Source organism: Pteropus alecto, unplaced genomic scaffold, assembly GCF_000325575.1.
Source record: "Pteropus alecto unplaced genomic scaffold, ASM32557v1 scaffold63, whole genome shotgun sequence".
Classification (NCBI taxonomy): domain Eukaryota; kingdom Metazoa; phylum Chordata; class Mammalia; order Chiroptera; family Pteropodidae; genus Pteropus; species Pteropus alecto.
The window spans coordinates 1,940,339-1,959,485 of record NW_006434897.1 but is presented as its reverse complement, the minus strand read 5'-3'; the positions used below and the strand labels follow the sequence as shown (position 1 = coordinate 1,959,485).

General features: G+C 31.9%; 1 protein-coding gene and 1 non-coding gene across 2 annotated transcripts in view; one reads left to right on the top strand and one right to left on the bottom strand.

The window, feature by feature from the left end:
- Positions 1 to 5,561: 5,561 nt before the first annotated feature.
- MMRN1 (multimerin 1) overlaps positions 5,562 to 19,147 on the bottom strand; it is a 55,956-nt gene continuing 42,370 nt past the window's right edge. The window contains exons 7-8 of the mRNA XM_006910732.1: positions 7,188 to 7,328; positions 5,562 to 5,983 (exon numbers count right to left, since the gene is read on the bottom strand). Of these exons, the coding sequence (XP_006910794.1) occupies positions 5,562 to 5,983; positions 7,188 to 7,328 (563 nt within the window). The remainder of the gene's footprint in view (positions 5,984 to 7,187; positions 7,329 to 19,147) is intronic.
- LOC112478937 lies at positions 11,037 to 11,155 on the top strand. The gene has a single exon (XR_003046009.1). It is a non-coding gene; the product is annotated as a 5S ribosomal RNA (ribosomal RNA).

Below are 19,147 nucleotides of genomic sequence, written 5' to 3'. Positions count from 1 at the left end.
TACAGAATAACTTCCATACTATTTAGCTGCCTCCTTAGCAGGATTAAAAAGATCTAAACATGTTTGTTAAATAGCAAATCTTCAATGGTAAAATAAGGAATAAGGTACAGTGAGAAATCAGAAAAAGGGTTCAGAATACGGGAGCCTCTCTGTAGGATATTCTTTATTAACAGCAAGATTATGATAAATTATGAAAATTAATGTGTGTGAATATATCTCTAAACAGGATTAAAAAAGCACATGTTCTTGACATATATTTGATGTATAAGTAGCAACTATCTTTGTCAAAGTTTAATATTTTTCTTATCATATGTTGTATTATCCATCTAGCCACCTCAGATTATTTTTGGAAATGGCTAGGAAGTACAAATAAATGAATTTTTTCTATGTGTTTTCTGATAAATTAATGTTATCCTTACTCCAAAGATGTCATATATTTGAAGAAATAGACATGTAGTCCTCTTTATACATATTTTACACAATTAATGTTTTTGTGGTTATGATGGTGACAGCAAAGGTCAATGAGGATAGGAAAAGTTTCGAAATCTATCTGTAATTGTCTGTATTCTGGTAAAAAGAATCTAATGAGTCAATTCATTCATTAGTGCCTAAAGTAAGCAGAGTAATATTTATAAGAAGACACCCTTTGGTTGTGTCATGTTGTACTTTCGTTCTTTTCTTTTGGCAGGGGAGGATATTTATATTTATTTATTTATTTATTTATTTATTTATTTATTCGTTCATTCATTCATCGTGACATTAGTTAATGAAATCCGGTAAGTTTCAGCTGAACAGTTTAACAATAAGGCATATGCATATTTACGTTGTGTGTTCAACTCCGATAGATTTCTTTCTGTCACCACATATTTGACCCCCTTCATCCCATCTACCTCTCCTCTCTACCTCCTTCCTCCCCTATGGTAACCACTAGTCTATTGTCCATGTCCATGAGTCTTTGTTTGTTTGTCCTGTTCATTTGTTGTTTTTAGGTTTACATCCCACATATAAATGATATCATGTGATTTTCAACTTTTTCTGTCTGGCTTATTTGGCTTAGCATGATTATCTCCAGGTCCATCCATGTTGTTGCAAATGGCAGTATTTCACCTCTTCTTATTGTACTTTTACTCTTAACTTGAGTGGACTCAATATGATATTTATTTGAATCTAAAAAATAGTAAATTCAAATATATATTTAAATCCAAATTTTTGGATTTAGATTTAAATATGCTGAAAATGTAGTAAAAAACCCCACTGATTCCAGGTTGTGTCCTGTAGCATTTTCACTGTAATCGTCAGTGGGCTTAATATAAATATTTATCTGAATCTAACTATTAATAGAAAATCATATTATAACCAGGATTTGCTATAGACTAACAGTTATAAAGCTGTGGAAATGACATTTAAAAATATTCTAAATATCGCTCCTTGGTATCTGGAAAACATTTGACTAAAGCCTGGGCTTTGACAATTCATGAAACAATCCATAAATAAATGCAATAAAAACTCCAAAATTTGAACTTTTTCCAGAGTTTGAGGTTGTTTAATTAGGATGTCAGCCCAGAGAAATGAATACTACTTTGTGATTGTTTTCTCTAGACACAAATACAGTATAGCTCACTGAAGATTCTCACTGAGCTGTGATAAAAGATCACAAGGTAAGGTGCTTCATAATATTCCCGGGCTCATGGATGAAACCCTGGATTCTACACCACTGAGGCCGCACCTATCTCTGCCTTCAACAGGGGAGATCAACCCAACTGAAAGTACTCTCTAAGGACAGGACTATCGTTTCTGCTTTAATGTGTCCCACACGTGCCTTGCAAGGATAGAGTATAGGCAAACAGTTTTGAATAATAAGGTAAATTGTGTTACATTAAAAATTGCCTTTGATAAAGACAAAGACTATTACTCAACTAATTTCTAGTGTGAAAAAATTGACACTAATAAATATAACAATTAAAAAAAATGTACCAAGTTGTGTACCCATTTTGTCAGACAAATAAAAAGTGCATGGGGAAAAAACTTGTGTTTTTATATCTTATTATAGATATTCATGTATATTAGATAAAAATATATATTTATGTTAGCTATATGTTGAATAAATTAAAACCTTAAGTTACATATGTATACAATTAACTGAATGTATATATGATATAAATATCTAATTTATAAATGATATGTTTATATATAATGTAACTGAACTTATACAAATTAGAAATTCATTTGATTCAGTAAATTTACATTTTGAAATAGATGAACAACAAAAAAAATCTCCTCTAAGAGAATTAAATAGGCTAGTCAACCTCAAATCAATATGGCTTATTTTAATAATTTCTTAATGCCCAAGTGATATCAGCTCATTCTTCCAAAATGAGAGTTTTGACTGGTGAAAGAAAGTAAGGAAGAGCAATTTAAGCATACTTTGCTTTGAATCTGAACTTCGTCAATTTCCGGAGTGACCCAAAAGGAGGTAATGAAAGTTTAGTCGGATGTGTAGAAAAAAGAGGAGGTGGTTATTAAAGATACATTTCCACTCTAACTAAGCAACTAATGATTTCGGTGGTAGTAAATACCCTCAGGACTCTGGATAATGTATTTCAAATGCAGCATCTGTCTGTACTGATTTACTTAATATTTATTTTTATATTATTTTTCTATGTGATTTATCCTGCCTGTCACACAGTAGGAATTTACTAAATAATTGATGAATGAATGGATATGAGACTGTCATTAGTAATTACAGCCTTAGTGTACTTCAGGAGCTTGCTGGGCAGGAAGGTCTGGTGAAAGAGAAGTGCTCTGGAATTCAATCTATAAAATATATGAAAATGTGCTGTTTCCATAGGAAAAATCGAGAAAATCCTAGTGCTGTATTTTATACACATGGGAAAGTTTGATCATGACAATTAGAAATATATTACTAAATTAATTGTCTTATGTTGTATGGATTTAAAAAAAATAGCCAAACAATATCATAGCAATTTAAAAGTTGTTACAATGCTTTTTGGCTATTAGTGACAAATTGTCATTTGTGTATTCCTACAAATACTTATAAAAGTAAACAATAGTAGTAATACTAAAATTCCAAACACCAATGCTAAATGTTCTTACTAATTACAAAATTGCTTAACTAACTTGTGTATGGCAATGACAAGTATTGTCAAATGACTTATTTCTTTCTGTTCTGTTAATATTAAAAAAACCAGTATATTAAAATCACTAGACTCTATGTTGAAAAGTATATTTGTAAGACAGAAATTTTATTTAGCCTATAAGTCCTTAAAGAAATAAAATGAAAAACAGTTTAAATTGAATACAATTTTCAGCAGGGACTAAAGAAACTATCAAAAATTTCTAAATATTTTTAAAAACAGCACATTTACACAGAATAGAAATTGTCAGTCATCTAGCCTCCATCTCTCACATCCAGCTCACATCTTCCCTGGCTGCCTGTGTCTACTGAGTGAGGCTGGGATATGAATGCCCAGCTGTTTTGGCTCAACATGAGATACTCTGATAGGCAATACCAAAGATAACAATACTGTATCATATATTTGAGAGTTGCCAAGAGAATAGATTTTAAAAGTTTCATCACAAGAAAAAATATAACTATGTGAGGTAATACCTATTAACTTATTGTGGTAATCATTTCACAATATGTACATATATCAAATCATCATGTCATACACCTAAAACTAATATAATGTTATATGCCAATTATATCTCAACTTTTAAAAATATGTTCACTTCACGCTTCTCCGCTAAGTTGGCTAAGGTTCTTCAGGTTACAGTTTGAAATCTCTTACATAATTATTATGAGTTTCATGTGTTGTAGAGTGTTTTCATTTCTTTTTATTACTTCACCGTCCTCTACTATATGAATGTCCATTCATCTGTTTAACCATTCATCTGTTACTGGACATGTGACTGGTACCAATTTTTGGCTAATGCAAATAAAGCTCCTGTGAACATTTGTGTATAAGTCTTTGGACATATGCTTTCAAGTTGCAGCAAATTAAAAAAAAAAATTGAAATTCTGCTACAAGGAAATTTCACCTTCAAAATTGGCAGTATTAAAAAAATGAGTTTTGATGAGGATATGTGGTGGGTAAAGAGCACTCTTTTATATAAACAAAATAGGACTATGGGTTAGTACAAATCTTTTCAAGGGCAGTTTGATAGTACTTATCAAAATAAAAATATATGCTTATCCTTTGTTCCAGAAATTCTCTGTAATTTGCTACAATATCAGGAAAATTACTTATTCTGTATGTATCTGTTTCTTATCAGTGGAAAGAGGATCATAATATATAGTATGTATCTCATAGGTTTAATATGTAATTCATAGTAAGCATTCAATAAATTAATTCATGAAAAATGCTTGTATACCTCCAATTTTTTACTGTTACTTTTACTGTTACCTGTAGGAATCTATTCTTCAAAAATACTTTGTTGAATATGCATGGAATGTATTTTTAAGGGTGTAGTAAACAGTCTTGGAGACACTAGAGACAATCTCAGCGACTTTTGATAAGGGATTTGTAAATAAATTGTAGTACCCCTATAGGAGACAGTATAGTTTAGAAAGGATGTATGATTCTAAATTCTGCTTCACTTCTTACTAGTTGTGGAGATTGGTCCATCCTTAATCTTTCTGACTCCGTTTCTTCGACTATAAAAATGGTGACAATAATACCCACTTTATATGAGTCTGTGAGGAGTCAATGAGATATGACATGTAAGTTTCTTAGAAGAGAATCTAGGCATAGAGAGCATCTCATAAACTCTAGTGTTTCTATGGAGTATTACATATTCTGTATAAAAATCTGGACAAGTCTGCAGGTGCTGCTGCAGAAGGACATCCTATGAGGAAGGTTTTATTTTTTTTTCCTGTAGATATGCTATAATGGAGGCAGGTAAAAGGTCCACTTATATATCCTTCAACATAGTGTAAATGTTTAAATATTTGTCAATTTTTACTTTAACCTCATTACAGGAAGAGAACAATAGTTAAGTATATATCAAGTGCCAAACTCAACTTTATATTTTTGATTACAAATAAAAATTTTAATATATAAAATTGATCAAATCAACAGTAAGGAGTAAAAATCAAATTTTAAAAAACACACTTCTTGGTCTTTGACTAATTTATTTGAATTTGTGAATTTAGGAAATATATGTTATACATTTATATATATAAGGAATAATACAAGTTAATGTTTTATTAAAAAGACTACTGTGACTGACAATATTGAGTGATTTCCAGTTTAGAATATTACTTTACATTTAAATGACATAATGTGAGAAAACAAAAATAGTTACACATTCATTTTGTTTTCTGTGCCACTAAATCTCTTAGGGACCAAGAACATCATATATAGGTTATCCAAAAGATATACAAATTTGATTTTATCAAATACAGACTTACTCACATTAAAAAAGAAGTTGTTTTTCATTACATGTAGGAAAACTAAAAAACAGAACAGATGTGCATGCAAAGATAAATAAAAACACTGACTGCTTCTGAGTAAAGGTGATAGTCTGTCTTTCATACTAATTTATGTACGGTATAACAAGTAACCACTAAACGTAGTAGCAGGAGGAAATTTGGCTGGAATTGTTCCTTTGACAAGTCGCAGCCACACTTCTTGCCCGTAATTTAATTCTAATAAGGCATCCCCAGTCAAAACTCTATCACAGTGTATTTCACTGTTAATATTTTCAGATTCAAATGCAAGCTTGTCTCTTCCATCAACCACTAAAAATCCAGAGATGTGAGCACTAAATGACTCAATGGTATACTTAAAAACATACACCCCAAGATATGGAATTCTGAATTTTCCAGTTCTTGGAGTATATGAAGCTCCATAATTGACATCCAAATTATTAAATAGGATAGGACCAGGTGTAGTCATTCCATATGTATGAGATACAAAAAATGCCACCATTGGTGCATATCTGTAAGATCCTTTGGAAAAATCTGTTAGAGGAAAAAAGTGAAAAGTTAATTTTCATGTTTTTGTCTTGTTTTGCCTGTTCTCATATCTCTATCATTTTATCTGTTACAAAAATGGTTAGCAGAAAGAAAAAAGTCATTCATCAGATTTAACAAGGACAGGCGTGTCTGGATGCCTGCCTCTTCTCTTGGCTAAGTTGCCCCAAATCGATTAGCCTCTCTGAGCCTCAGTTTCTCCATTTAAATCAGGATAGAATGATAACGACAGTTGATACCTCCTTCATAAAAATGCCTCTAAAATTAATTTGCATGTTGCTTTGATCTCTCCAGAGATAAAGAAATTCAAAGCATTCGATGATTATTATGGTATGCCAGAATGTTTTAAAAACCCTTGAAGGAACTGAAGTTGACATGATGTAGAAAAAATTTTTCCAGCACCTTGTCAAACAGTTTCTAGAGGCTAAACGGAAACCAAATGAAGTCATATGAACTATAGAGAAGACAAAAGGAATTTTCTATGTAATTAATGCCAATTGTACTTACAAAGGCTGAGATGTAAAAATAGACTAAAAAATTTACTCTTCATTATGCAGCATATTAGGAAAGCCTGATTTAAAATGTTTTTGCTGTAATTAAAGAGAATATATTTTAAATGTTGCATATATTTTCTTGTAGAAAGAATCAGGTACACTTTTGAAGTAAATTTATAGCAACCAATAATTATGAAGTGGACAAAAAGAGGCATCTTATTCTACTCAATACATTTAAGCATATTCTAACAGTCCTCACTCAGTCAAAAGGCACTATTAGTTTAATCTTTATGGCAAATATGCTGCTAAGCACTTATTAAAGCTTCTTTTAAATGACCATGTCTGATATGAATCGAAAGTGTATTCTTTAACAACTTGTTTGAGGAGAAAGTGTTTACACCAGTCAGGTATATACATCTGTATTTTCCTTTAAGAAGCACAAGGAAAAAGAAAAAAACACCCCTGTCTCTATTATACCAATTTTGAAAATTTCAACAAATGTATATTAATACAAATTTACCTGACAAAGACATTTCCACTTGTAAACCACGTGCATTATTCAATAACTTTTAGCAGTAAAAGGAATTAATTCTCATAAGAGTTCAGATTAAGAAGGCTTAAATATTCATTTGTAAATATTTTCAAAAAATGGTTTTTTTTATGAATTAACAAATCCAAGGGTGTATGCACTTTCTTACCTGGAGCTAAAGCATTTTCTTCCATCAGCTTGATAGTACAGTTGTGACCAGTAAAAGGATGTCGGCACGCACAGATAAAGCTAGCTCTTTCATTTATACATGTGCCCCCGTTCTGGCATGGGGATTTACTGCAGGCTTCCTCTGTTATTGAAAATGAATCAAAATAAGAGAGGGTAAAAGTGACATATTTTCTGTTGATCTCAAATCATAGTTCACAGTAGAATGGGAAAAAAATACTAAGAAATAAGAAAAATGGGTTCTCAGGCCCAAGTTGGCCACTAATGCAGTTACAGGACTTCATGCAAAACCCTTAACTCTCTGAGCTCCCTTTTCTGTTTCTTGGAAGTAGAGATAATTCTGTGATCCATTGCCTTTATTTGTGTGGAAATGTTAAGATTTTGGTCAACTGCAGAGCAGTACAGATGATCTGATCACAAAATCATGAGTATTTGGAACTGGTACATGAATAAGATAATATTTCAAATCATTGGAGATGCAAAACATCTATTTAATACATCATGCTCAGATAATTGGATATCCATTAAAACAGATTCCATATATACAAAAATACTAAATGTTGAAAAAACACATATGATTATATTACAGTCAAATAAAAAAATAATTTTGTAGAGCTTTAAAATTTTTGAAAATTCTTTCAAAGTAAAAAAATACAAACACACACACACACACACACACACACACACACACACACACACACACAAAACAACAGAAGCCATAAGAGAAAATTCCTGACATTTGAACACCTAAGAATTAAAACTCATTTACAATGAAAACCCTATTATCAAAGTTTAATGATAAATGACAGATTAGGAGGAAAAAGTATCAGATAACTCAATCTAATGACTAATATCTATAATGTATGAAAAGTTCTGACCAATCCAAAAGAAAAAAATTAACTCCCTGAAAAAAGTAAAAGTGGCAAATGATATGAGCTGGCAAATTGCTAAACAAAAAACACAAAAATTCACAAAAAATTTTAAAACCTATTCAACCTTACTACTAATGAAGGAATGATAACTTACCACCACCATCATTTTTATATCAGGTAGCAACATTTATAAAGATAGAAAACATTCAGTATTGGTGATATGAGAAAAAAACGAGTGTTCTCACACAATGTTGGCTAGAGCTTAAATTGTTAGAACCTTTAAATAGACCCATTTGACTATAGTTGTCAGAATTCAAAAGTTCACTTGCTTTGAGACAGAAATTTCTCCTGGTAGAATATATACTCCAGACACACTTGCTTATGTTTGCAAAGATAATTGTTCTAGAATGTTCTTTGTAACATCATTTGCATTAGTGAAAAATTTTAAGAAACCTAAATGACCATTGATACGAAACTTAAATGAATTACAGATCTTTTTACTAAGGAATATTAGACAGCGGTTAAAGAATGAAATGGATCCCCAACATATTTGATTTACTGAAGACAGCAAGTTCCAGTTTGCACATTAGATATACAGAAAATTTTCATTTACTTATAAAGCCTCAAATTATGAGTATGATTATAAATATAATACATAATTATGCAAACAGAGAAAAGTTTGGAAGAACACTTACATTACTGGCCACAGTTACCACTATGGCACCACCTTGTGGCAATAATGTAAACAGTTTACAATTCACTCGTTTCACTGTTTTTTTAAATTTATGGTTATTTGCTTTAACACTTTTCTCAAGAAGTGAGATCTATAAATATTTCATATACATTCTACTTTACATTTAACTAATTCAGATTCACATAAAATTTGACCAAACTGTGTGCCTCTATTTTTAGAATTTTTTGCCAAGAAAATATATATTACTTATGCAATGAGAAATTGACTTAAATTATTGATACATTCACTCTATTTTCCCATAAAACATTTTTCCAATTAATATCTTTTAACAAATGTTTCAAATCGGCCTATATTTTTTTAACATCATTCATTACTCAACCACGCAAATAGGTTATTAAACCCTTCCATTTGCTGTTAGCTGATTCTAAAACCTAGTTCATTACTTGCTGGCTTTATAAATTTTAATGATTCTCTATTACCTATAAAAATGTGGTCTTTATTTCAAAGCACTAGTTTCATCTGTTTTCACATTCTCTGAATCTAGCATGGTATTCAACTCATAAGACAGTGTTCAATTAATGTGTTTCACTAGGAATGAATGAACTCTGCAGTGCAGTTAGGAGAACACCGAATTATCTATGCTTAGAAACACCAATCAGCTTAGAAATTCTTATTTTCATCATTGGGCAAATTCTTATTTTCATCATTGGGCAAATGACACTTTCAAATTCTTAGAAATTCTTATTTTCATCATTGGGCAAATTCTTATTTTCATCATTGGGCAAATGACACTTTCACCTGTAGACTCTGCCCTGCCCATGAATCAGAGATCAAACCTGTTCTAGGCAGGAAAATTTGAGAAACGGTGAGTAATGTATTTCTCTGCATTGCTATTAGCTCTACTGTGATTCTAGAGGACCAGGCCTTTATGTCTCCTTAACATCCAGGATGCAAGTCCTCTTTTCTCCTCCTTCTATTCCATTACTTTTAGAAATGGGGTCTTGTTTCTTTATCCTTCTTTGAGTCATCTTGGAAGGTGCCATTTTGCCTTTTATTTCAATTCCTTTGTAGGGTCACTGGAGGAAGGGTCCACTTGAGTTTGATTGGCAGCCAGCACTTTCTCTTATTGCTGTAGTAGCTCAAACTTGCTGAGACTATGTATGGTTTTCCTGCTAGGACATCTATTATGGTGCCTACAGATTATTTGTCCAGGATACCTTACCTGCTGGTCTCCACTTGCTTCTGCTGCTTTTGTTTTAAGTGCCTTTCGTGGCCTTCCTTGATATTTTAGACATCTCTAGTCTTCAAGTCTCTGCCAAAATAATCTACATTACAGTACATAAAATAATGCCCATGGCTCCCAGAACTGGACATATTGTGAACTGAGTCCAATCAGAGCAGGCTATGGTAACAATTGTCATAAAGAAATGACCTTACACTTCTGTTAATGTGACATAAGCATTAAGTGTTCATTGTCTATCTATTTTTGCATCTGTATCACATTGTGCCCTAACAGGTATTCTGTGCTCTGATGTCACTAAAGATCTCTAAAATCCCATATTTATTTAACTCATTTTAACATGAATTCACAATTATTACTGATAAGTAAATGTATCTTACACTTGATTTATCATCTCTGTTCTTTGTTTTAATTCTGTATCCAATGTTTTAACCACCCTTCCCAGCTTTATTATTTCTAAATTTATGTGTTCATCCAAGTCATTGATAAAAACACTTAATGAATCAGCATCAGGTATGCAGTCTTACAAAAGACGACTTAAGAGTGGTTGGCACTGATTTATCAATGGAAACTATTTGTACTTCATTACACAATCGGCTACAGCTCTACTTTTGTGCATTCCTGACTTGCATTTTTCTCCTTTATTTCTAAAATTTAAAAAAATAGTTAGGTACCTTTAAAAGTTCTTACACATATCTGTGCTCAATAAGCAATTTATTCTTGAATTAGCAACAAAAATCAGACTCGAATGAAGCATTATTTTCTTTTTGACATCTTTTCCATCCCTGTCAAAAGACTAAATTACATTAATTTTATTAATTAATATTATCTGAGCTTCAGAAGTTTTCTTGTTGAATTTATCACACTCAATTGTAATTGCTCATGTGTCCTTCTTACTGCCAACTAGAGTGTGAGCTTTTGTGACGTCGAGACTCAGCTCCTTTATTTACTAAACTTCGTGTCACCACTGAATAGCACAATACCTGACATATAGAAGTGATAATATGTTTTTAACGATGAATAAGTGTTTATGGCCATGCTACCCTGAACAAACCTGATCCCATCTGATCTCAGAAGCTAAGCAGGGTTGGGCTTGGTTAGTACTTGGATGGGAGACCACCTAGGAAGACCAGGTGCTGTAGGCGTAAAAAAATAGAAAAATAAAAGATTGTAATCTGAGAAAGTCCTTGCAATCTGTGAGATCAATCAAGGGTTGCCTTGACTAAAAAAAATTAAAAAAATAAAAATAAAGATGAATAAGCAAAGTAATGTGAGATTGCTGACCACACCATTCTCATCCAATACTTTATCCCTTCTTCACAGTTTCTCAAAGATCACATAGATTTTTTTTTAATCACCAATGTTAGTTGTGCAATTCCAATAGTTATTTGTGGAATATTGGTTTAGAGTCAGTCTTCATAGCTATTTCTATTGCCTAGTTTAAATTAAAAGCAACACTCAAAGTATATATCTGTAAATTTCATGATATTTCTTCAAATATCAAAGCAATAAAAGCACTGATGATTCATGTTATAATTTTTAAAATATTCTAAATCTACACAGATTTCACATATTATTCATTTTATAAAATAAGCAAAATGATTTGATTATCCGGAAGAAAATTGCTGAAACAGAGTCCTTCCAATGTATCTATATTCCAACATATCTATTATTCTGTAAAACTCCAAACTAGAAGCATAGCAATGATAAAATAAGAATTTTTCAGTTAGCAGGAGTGCATGAACTTTAAGATGAGAAATGAGCTGGTATTTTTCATGTTTCCTGTGAATTCAGAGCTTAAAGGTCGCATGTCATTAGCATGATTTTCTACAGAAATGGACTTATTTCAAGTGTATTTTCCACAACTTCACCTCTACCTTAGACTTCAAAACCTCTTAAATTTTAGTCCATTTATTTTCTTTGATGGTGATCAATGCAATTAGTTGAACACTTCTGCCAATTCAACATTCTACTATCTTGTGCAAGTAGTATAACTAATCTTTCAATATTCATTTCTCTGCTCTGAACATGATTAAAATGACTTTGTCATTGGCTAGAAATGTTTCATAAATCTTCGTTTATTCTGGCTTTTGCTTTCTGGACCCTGATAGGTGCTCAAGTTATACTTTTCTATTAATCCTACTTCCATATTTCATAAATGTTCAGGTTAAATTTGAGCTTATTGGAGAGCTCCCTACATTTTCAAATCACCCTGTCTTTGCTAATATGTGCCATTCTTTAATATAATTATTTGCTTAATGTATGAGCTCCATGACAGAGACTGTGTTGACTTTACCACTCTGACTCAGTCTCTCTCAATGCTCATTTAGAATTTACTCAACAAATGTTTGATGAATAAAATGAAAGGGCACGTTGCATTGATGTCTTCTACTTCATTCTTATCTTTCTTTATATTAGACATGTTATAGCTATATATATTTCCATAATATTTTATTATTTAATTAATAATTATTTAAGTAATATTTAATTTTTACTTTTATTGCTTAGTTCTGCTTTAGCATCAAAATCTTATTTTTTTATTTTTTCATTTAAACAATAACTTTGCAGAAGGCAGATAACTGATCCTTGTTTGGGGCAGAATGGAGTTTCTAACAGGTTAGCATGGAGCCTTTTGTTGCCTCTGGGCCAGTTTTGTCATACATAGAGTAAGGCCTTATACAAATCCTCCATATGATTCTACTCTAGGTAATATGCCCACACAATGCTGGCACTTTTCTTTATCTTTCATCCTAATTTCGTGTTCTCTAAAATGTTTTGACCATCATACTTATGGATATATTAACTTCCAGTGCTATTCTGCCTCCCCTTTTATCAATATTGTGTCTATCAAATCAGGGGCTTATTCTTCTAGGGCTCTGGAATCACTTCATATGCACCTTACAACAACTCCTAGAAATGCCAATATTTGTTTATGTTAAAATTTTAAATTCCTTGTTTTAATTACTCATATTCGTTGGTACATAGATGGATGGAAATATTATTTCCAACCATCTTTATGACTTCCTTCAAATTATCCATTGTAATTTTTTTTATTTTACTAAATCTGTTGTTCTTGATATTGCTTTCTAGGATCTTTTTTCTCAACCCTCCAAATATCATTTTAAAGCTCATTTAAACAATCAGTGATCTTTACCAAATGTATTAGCCCTGTCTCAAAAGATTTACCTTTAGCCATGACTTAGGAGATTCAATGTTTTTTATTTGATATTATCAACTGTTTTCACCTTGTTCTTCAGAGTCATAACATAAATCAAATGAAGAATTAAAAACACTGGAAAATATATTAAAATACGGTCAACATCATTAGTCATTAGGAAAATGCAAAATAAAATCACGATACTGTACACCTATTAAAATGGTAAAATAAACAATATTGATAATGCCAAGTGCTGGTAAGATGTTGGTGGTGGAGCTATTTGAATTCTCATATATTACTAGTGCAAGTGCCAAGTGATTGGCCATTCTTTATAAAGTTAAACTATACTTATTTTACAATTAAGCTACACTACTCCTATGTATTTATTCAAGAGAAATGAAAACTGACACTCACACAAAAACTGTATGTGAATGTTTTTAGCAGCTTTATTCATAATCACACCAAACTGGAAGCCACCAAAATATCCTTCAACTGGTAAATGGGTAAACAAACACTGGTATATCCATATAGTGGACTCCCCTACTCGATAATAAAAGGGAATGCAGGTAACAACATAGATGAATATCTTATAAATGAAATCATACAGTGTGTATAGTTTTTCAAATCATGCTTCTTTAAAGAACTTAAAGATATTTATAAGATATTCTGGAAAAGATAAAATTGTAAGGGAAGAAAACAGATCACTGATTGCCATAGACTGGGAGTGGATGTAAGGTTTTCCTATAAAGGTACATAAAGAAATTTTGGAAGGTGTTGGAACTGTTCTTTGTCTTGATTGTAGTAGTGATTATATGACTATGCATATGTCAAAAACTCATAGACTATACATCAAATACAGCAAGTTTAACTCTGTAAATTATACCACAAACAAAGAAACTTGTTTCCTTTAGCTCTCTCAATTTCCTACCTAGGAATTCAAAATCACTGAAGATATATTCCAGGCTCTTGTTGTTGTTGTTGTTGTTGTTGTTATTGTTGTTGTAGTTATTCTTTTACTAAACACAATGTCCTATAAGTAATGCCTCTACTCCTTGGTTTTCATTTCATCCCCATTAACTTTCTTAATTGACATTCTCATTATGGCGTGACTAAACGATTGTAGTAGTTTAAAAATTACTATGCCTGCCTCTAAACAAACAACCTCTGTCCGTATAGCTATGAAATACATTTCTCTAACACTCTACAATGTAAACATCATTGTAAATCTTGTATTATTAAATTTTTAGATTTTTCAGGGAAACTTTTCAAGTAACTTTGAAGTGTGTATGTGTGTATGCACACACACATATAATACTCAGACTTTCATAAAGTTTTCTAGGGAGCATACACTGATAGTCTCTGAAGAGAAATTTGGCAATATTTATCAAGTTCTTTAAAAATGTACATGGGCTTTGAACAAACATTTTACTTCTTGGAAGTTATCCTAAGAAAATAAAATTAGAGATGTGCACAGAGATGTCTCTATTGGTGCAGCATTACCTGTAACAGAGAACAATTTGAAAAGGCCCTGAATATAAAAAGTAAATGTAGGTTAAATAAATAAATCTCAGCACATTCTTTCATGCAATGGAGAGACAGTGTAACATCTCGAACATGAGAAGGGATAGATTACTTAGGTTTGAATCTCAGCTCCGAAACAGATTAGCTCTGAAACTTTGTGCAAGTCACTCAATCTTTCTTGACACAGTATCTTCATCTATAAAAAAGAAATACTAGTAGCAATTGCTTTGAAACTCAGATATATTAACTGTATAAAGCACCATAAGCTTGGTACATAGAATAGATTAAAAAAACATTCTGGATAAGAATATTAATCACATAATAAGTATTTATGATGAATTATAATTATTATAATTATAAAATATGCATAATAAAATATAAAACTAGCATTATTTTAAGACTTATGATATGCCAGCTTATTTTCTTATTTATATTTTAGAGACATTCCATATTTTCATAATGTATATGCATTACTCATGGAGCCAGGAAAAAAAAACAAAACACAAACTCCAATTGCCTTCTCACAGTTTAAGTATAATAGGCATTTAAATGGTCATATTGACAACATTGTACTCACATTTGTCAGTAGTCCCTGAGATGGGCCTTTGTTCTATTCCAATCCAGTTTTTATTTCCCAACATTTTCACTTATGCTATTTGGTTTACACAGTCTTCTTTGTATTCCTATAGCTTTCTTCTTTTTTTTTTCTTAAAGTCTTTTAGTTCCATGACACAAGCATTTTCCTGGTTCTGATCACTCTTTTTCTTTTTTCCTTCAATAACCTGTCTGTCTGTCTGTCTCTTTTTTTCTCTCTCTCCCTCTCTCTCTTTCTCTTGCTCTTTAAACAAGGGAAATCTTCAGTTCTGTTTTTTTTTTGTCTAGCTATCTAATTTACTTGTGTCTTCTAGTATCATTTTCATGCAAATAAGTTCCAACTTTTATCTACAAACCCTCTTTTAGTTCCAGACCTACATTTCTAATTGATTTCCACAGACAGGAGATCTTTAAACTAATGTATTGCAGATGAAGCTTCCCTTCCTGTGTAGATCTGTATTTCCTCCTCAACATTCTTATTTCCACCAATGCAATGATTAACGTTCCAATCACTGATGCTTTATTTAAATGTTGATGTTATTCTTTACTCTAAGAGTATTTTTAATTAGTTGTTTTTTTCTACTAGTTATACATTCACATTTAACTAACATTCCCGGCTTCCATTTTATTCTTATCTCTATTATCTAGTTGACGTAATGATTTTCTAACTGGTCAGTGTGAAGAACTAGAATAAATCTTAATAATGCACATACATGATTATGTCATGCTCTGGCATGACAAAAATCTTTAATTGTTACTAAAAGAATGAATTTAAACATACTACATGCAACACATTATGTAAATGTTTGAATGAATAAACGCTCAGCCCAAGTTAGCCTCTTTCAAGAGATATGCCCAAACATTCAGTTCTTAATAAGACACTAAACTCTTATAATACTGAACTCTAAACACTCATCTGGTGCTTAATATATCCCGTGGCGTGTTTTTTTTTTCTCCCCACAATCAGATAGCTTTATAATAACATAGTATTCACAAGCACGTGACAAAAAAATTTAAAAAGAATATAAAATGTAACAACCACAAAATATCACATCTCTCTTTAGGCACACCTTCCACTAACAACTTTATCTAAAACAAAATTACAAAGCTTCTGAGCCAAGTGTTGCTTTCTGTTCCTTTTTATTCCCAGTCTGTTGCAGATTTCACTAGTTTTCCAACAAATGAGATCTATCCTGTCATCTTATTTAATAATGCTGCAATCTGCCCCCCAACATATCCCAGCACACCCCACAGTACTCTGATGTCCCTTACCTTTCTCTGCCTTTTTTTTATGAATAGCATTTATCATCTTTTAACAAACTATGTAATTTATATTTTTATTTAGGAAGACCATTTTTTTTAACATTATGATGTACTCAAAGCATGTAGAACAGTATCTGCTACCATTTGGTACTTAATTAATGTTTGTTAAATTGAATTGAGCAGTTATGAATTATTATAATTTGTAAGTAAGAGTAATAACTTCAAAGATAGCTTATTTTGATTCTAAGAGAAAAACTGCTTAAATGAGTTTAAGCATAATATTTTGAGCTAATCTAACACTGAGTAATAAAAATGATCTTGTACTTTTATTCTATCTTTAATCTAAGAAAGTGTTTTAAAAAGATCTTGAGGCAGATTTGTAGTTTGACATTTCCAAACAAAATTCTTAGCTTATAATGGATTACTACATAAAAATATACATGATTTTGTAAACCTCTTAGTTTACAATATAGGCACTGAATTTAGGTTATGTTTGACAGGTAGTGTTGATGTCTCTTCCTTATTTCTCAGATAATAGTTATTGAGCATTTTTCATAACTTCTAATTTACTCAAGCAGTGCTAGCTAGAAAATACAATTAGATGATAATGTCCACATAAAATGTGTTCATCTCACTACTTCTTTGTCTCCTCTCAATATTCACTCTTGACTTTTCTCTCTTCAACTACTCATTAAAGGCTCTTGTTCCCCTGACTCTGTCTAGTCTCTCTGCAGCATGTGTATTCCCCTGGTTTATGACACCCACACCCAGAGTTTCAAAATATCATCTTTCTGCCAGTGTTTCTCATACCTTAATTTTAAAATTTAACACTCAAGATTATAAAACATAGAATATAAAGAATTCTTAAATGAGCGTTGATTAACTATAAAAATGGTTTCCTTTTTTGTAAAATGTCAATGTGTTTTTTGGTTCATATAACATTCTAGCAAATGACATGAAATAACTTTTACTGATATTTTTAGTTCTCCAAATGCTGTAATAATTTTACTGGTAATTTGTTTTTAGAGTTGAGTTTAGATCAATCAATAATAATATCAATAAAGTTCCAGGAGATATTTCCCTTTAAACAATGACATTCAATATAAACAGATTTGAATGATTCAAATTAAATTTATAATAAATATTACTTTTCAAAAACCCTTTTAAGCTGTGTATAGTAAAATTGATGATTAAAAGCTTTAAAATATGTTTTATAAACTTCATGTGCAATTGATATACGGCACGGCTAATATTTTTATGCTGCATTTTTTTCTCAAGATGCAAGATCCACTTAGACAATTGTGCAGCAAGTTCACAATCCATGATTTAATAATCCCTGCACTTTCATGTTTAATAATCAATATGGCACTAAATAGTGCTATCATGTGAAATTTGAAATTTATAATGTTGTTAATGACCAGTAGAAGGACATCTATTCACTGTATTTAATTACAGATGAGTTCATAATCAAATTTTGCTCCAAGTCACTGTTGTCAAAGAAATGGTCTATTGTTGAGAAATAGCTCCTGTGATTCTTATCAGAGAAAGAACCCACACATATGCAGTGACTACGTAAATGCAACCTAGTCTTCCATCCTATTTCCTTTTTATTGTCAGACCATGCATTATAAATTTTGGTTCAGATGTCAGAATCAAATGTATGGGACTGTTTACCTTAGATGTGGCCACTTTATTGCAAGATAAGGTGCAGAAAAGGCTTGTCAATTTGTCAGCATTCTTTCTTCAACTGTCATTCTGCCATATAAAGGGGAATCCTATGGAGGATCTTTTCTTCTCCCAGGGAACATTGAACAAAAAGTTGTTCATTTAATATTCTCTTCAACACTGATATGCTTTATAGACACAAACTGGGGAGGCTATCCCCAGTGGACAGGCTTGATAATCAATTCTGACACAAAGAACATTTTTAAGAGCAGAAAAGAGTTAATATAGCAGGCTTGAGACTGATATCTTTAGACAGGCCTACGTGCATGATTCTGCTCTTGACCTGTATCTGGAAATTTGGCTTCTATTTACTAACTGTTAAGTGTCATTCATTGTTCCCAGACTCTTTGTACAAATGATATGGTTTGTGCTGAACATCTGCTTTCCTTTTGAGAGTCTGGGGTTTTGTATGTGCTAAGCAGAGGGTGCCTACATGGCCAGCTCTGTTATGGACTGAATGTCTGTATCTCCCCAAAATTCATATGTTGAAACTCTAACCCCCAATGTGATGGTGTTAGGAGCTGGGGCCTTAGAGAAGCCATTAGGTCATGATGGTGGAGCCCTCATGAATGGGATTAATGTCCTTATAAAAGAAATCCCAGCTCTGTCACTCTTCCTTTCTGCTATGTGAGAATACAGCAAGAAGCTGATAGTCTGCAACCCAGCAGAGGGCTCTCACCAGGACCTGATCATGCTGGTCTGATCTCGGATTTCCAGTTTCCAGAATTGTAAGAACTAAATCTCTGTTGTTTATCAGCTACCCAATCTATGGTACTTTGTGATAGCAACCCGAACAAGCCCAGTAAAACCTTTGGGTGCTAAATATTTTGATGGACTTATCCAGGCAGAAATATTGCACACGTTACTGTATTTTTTT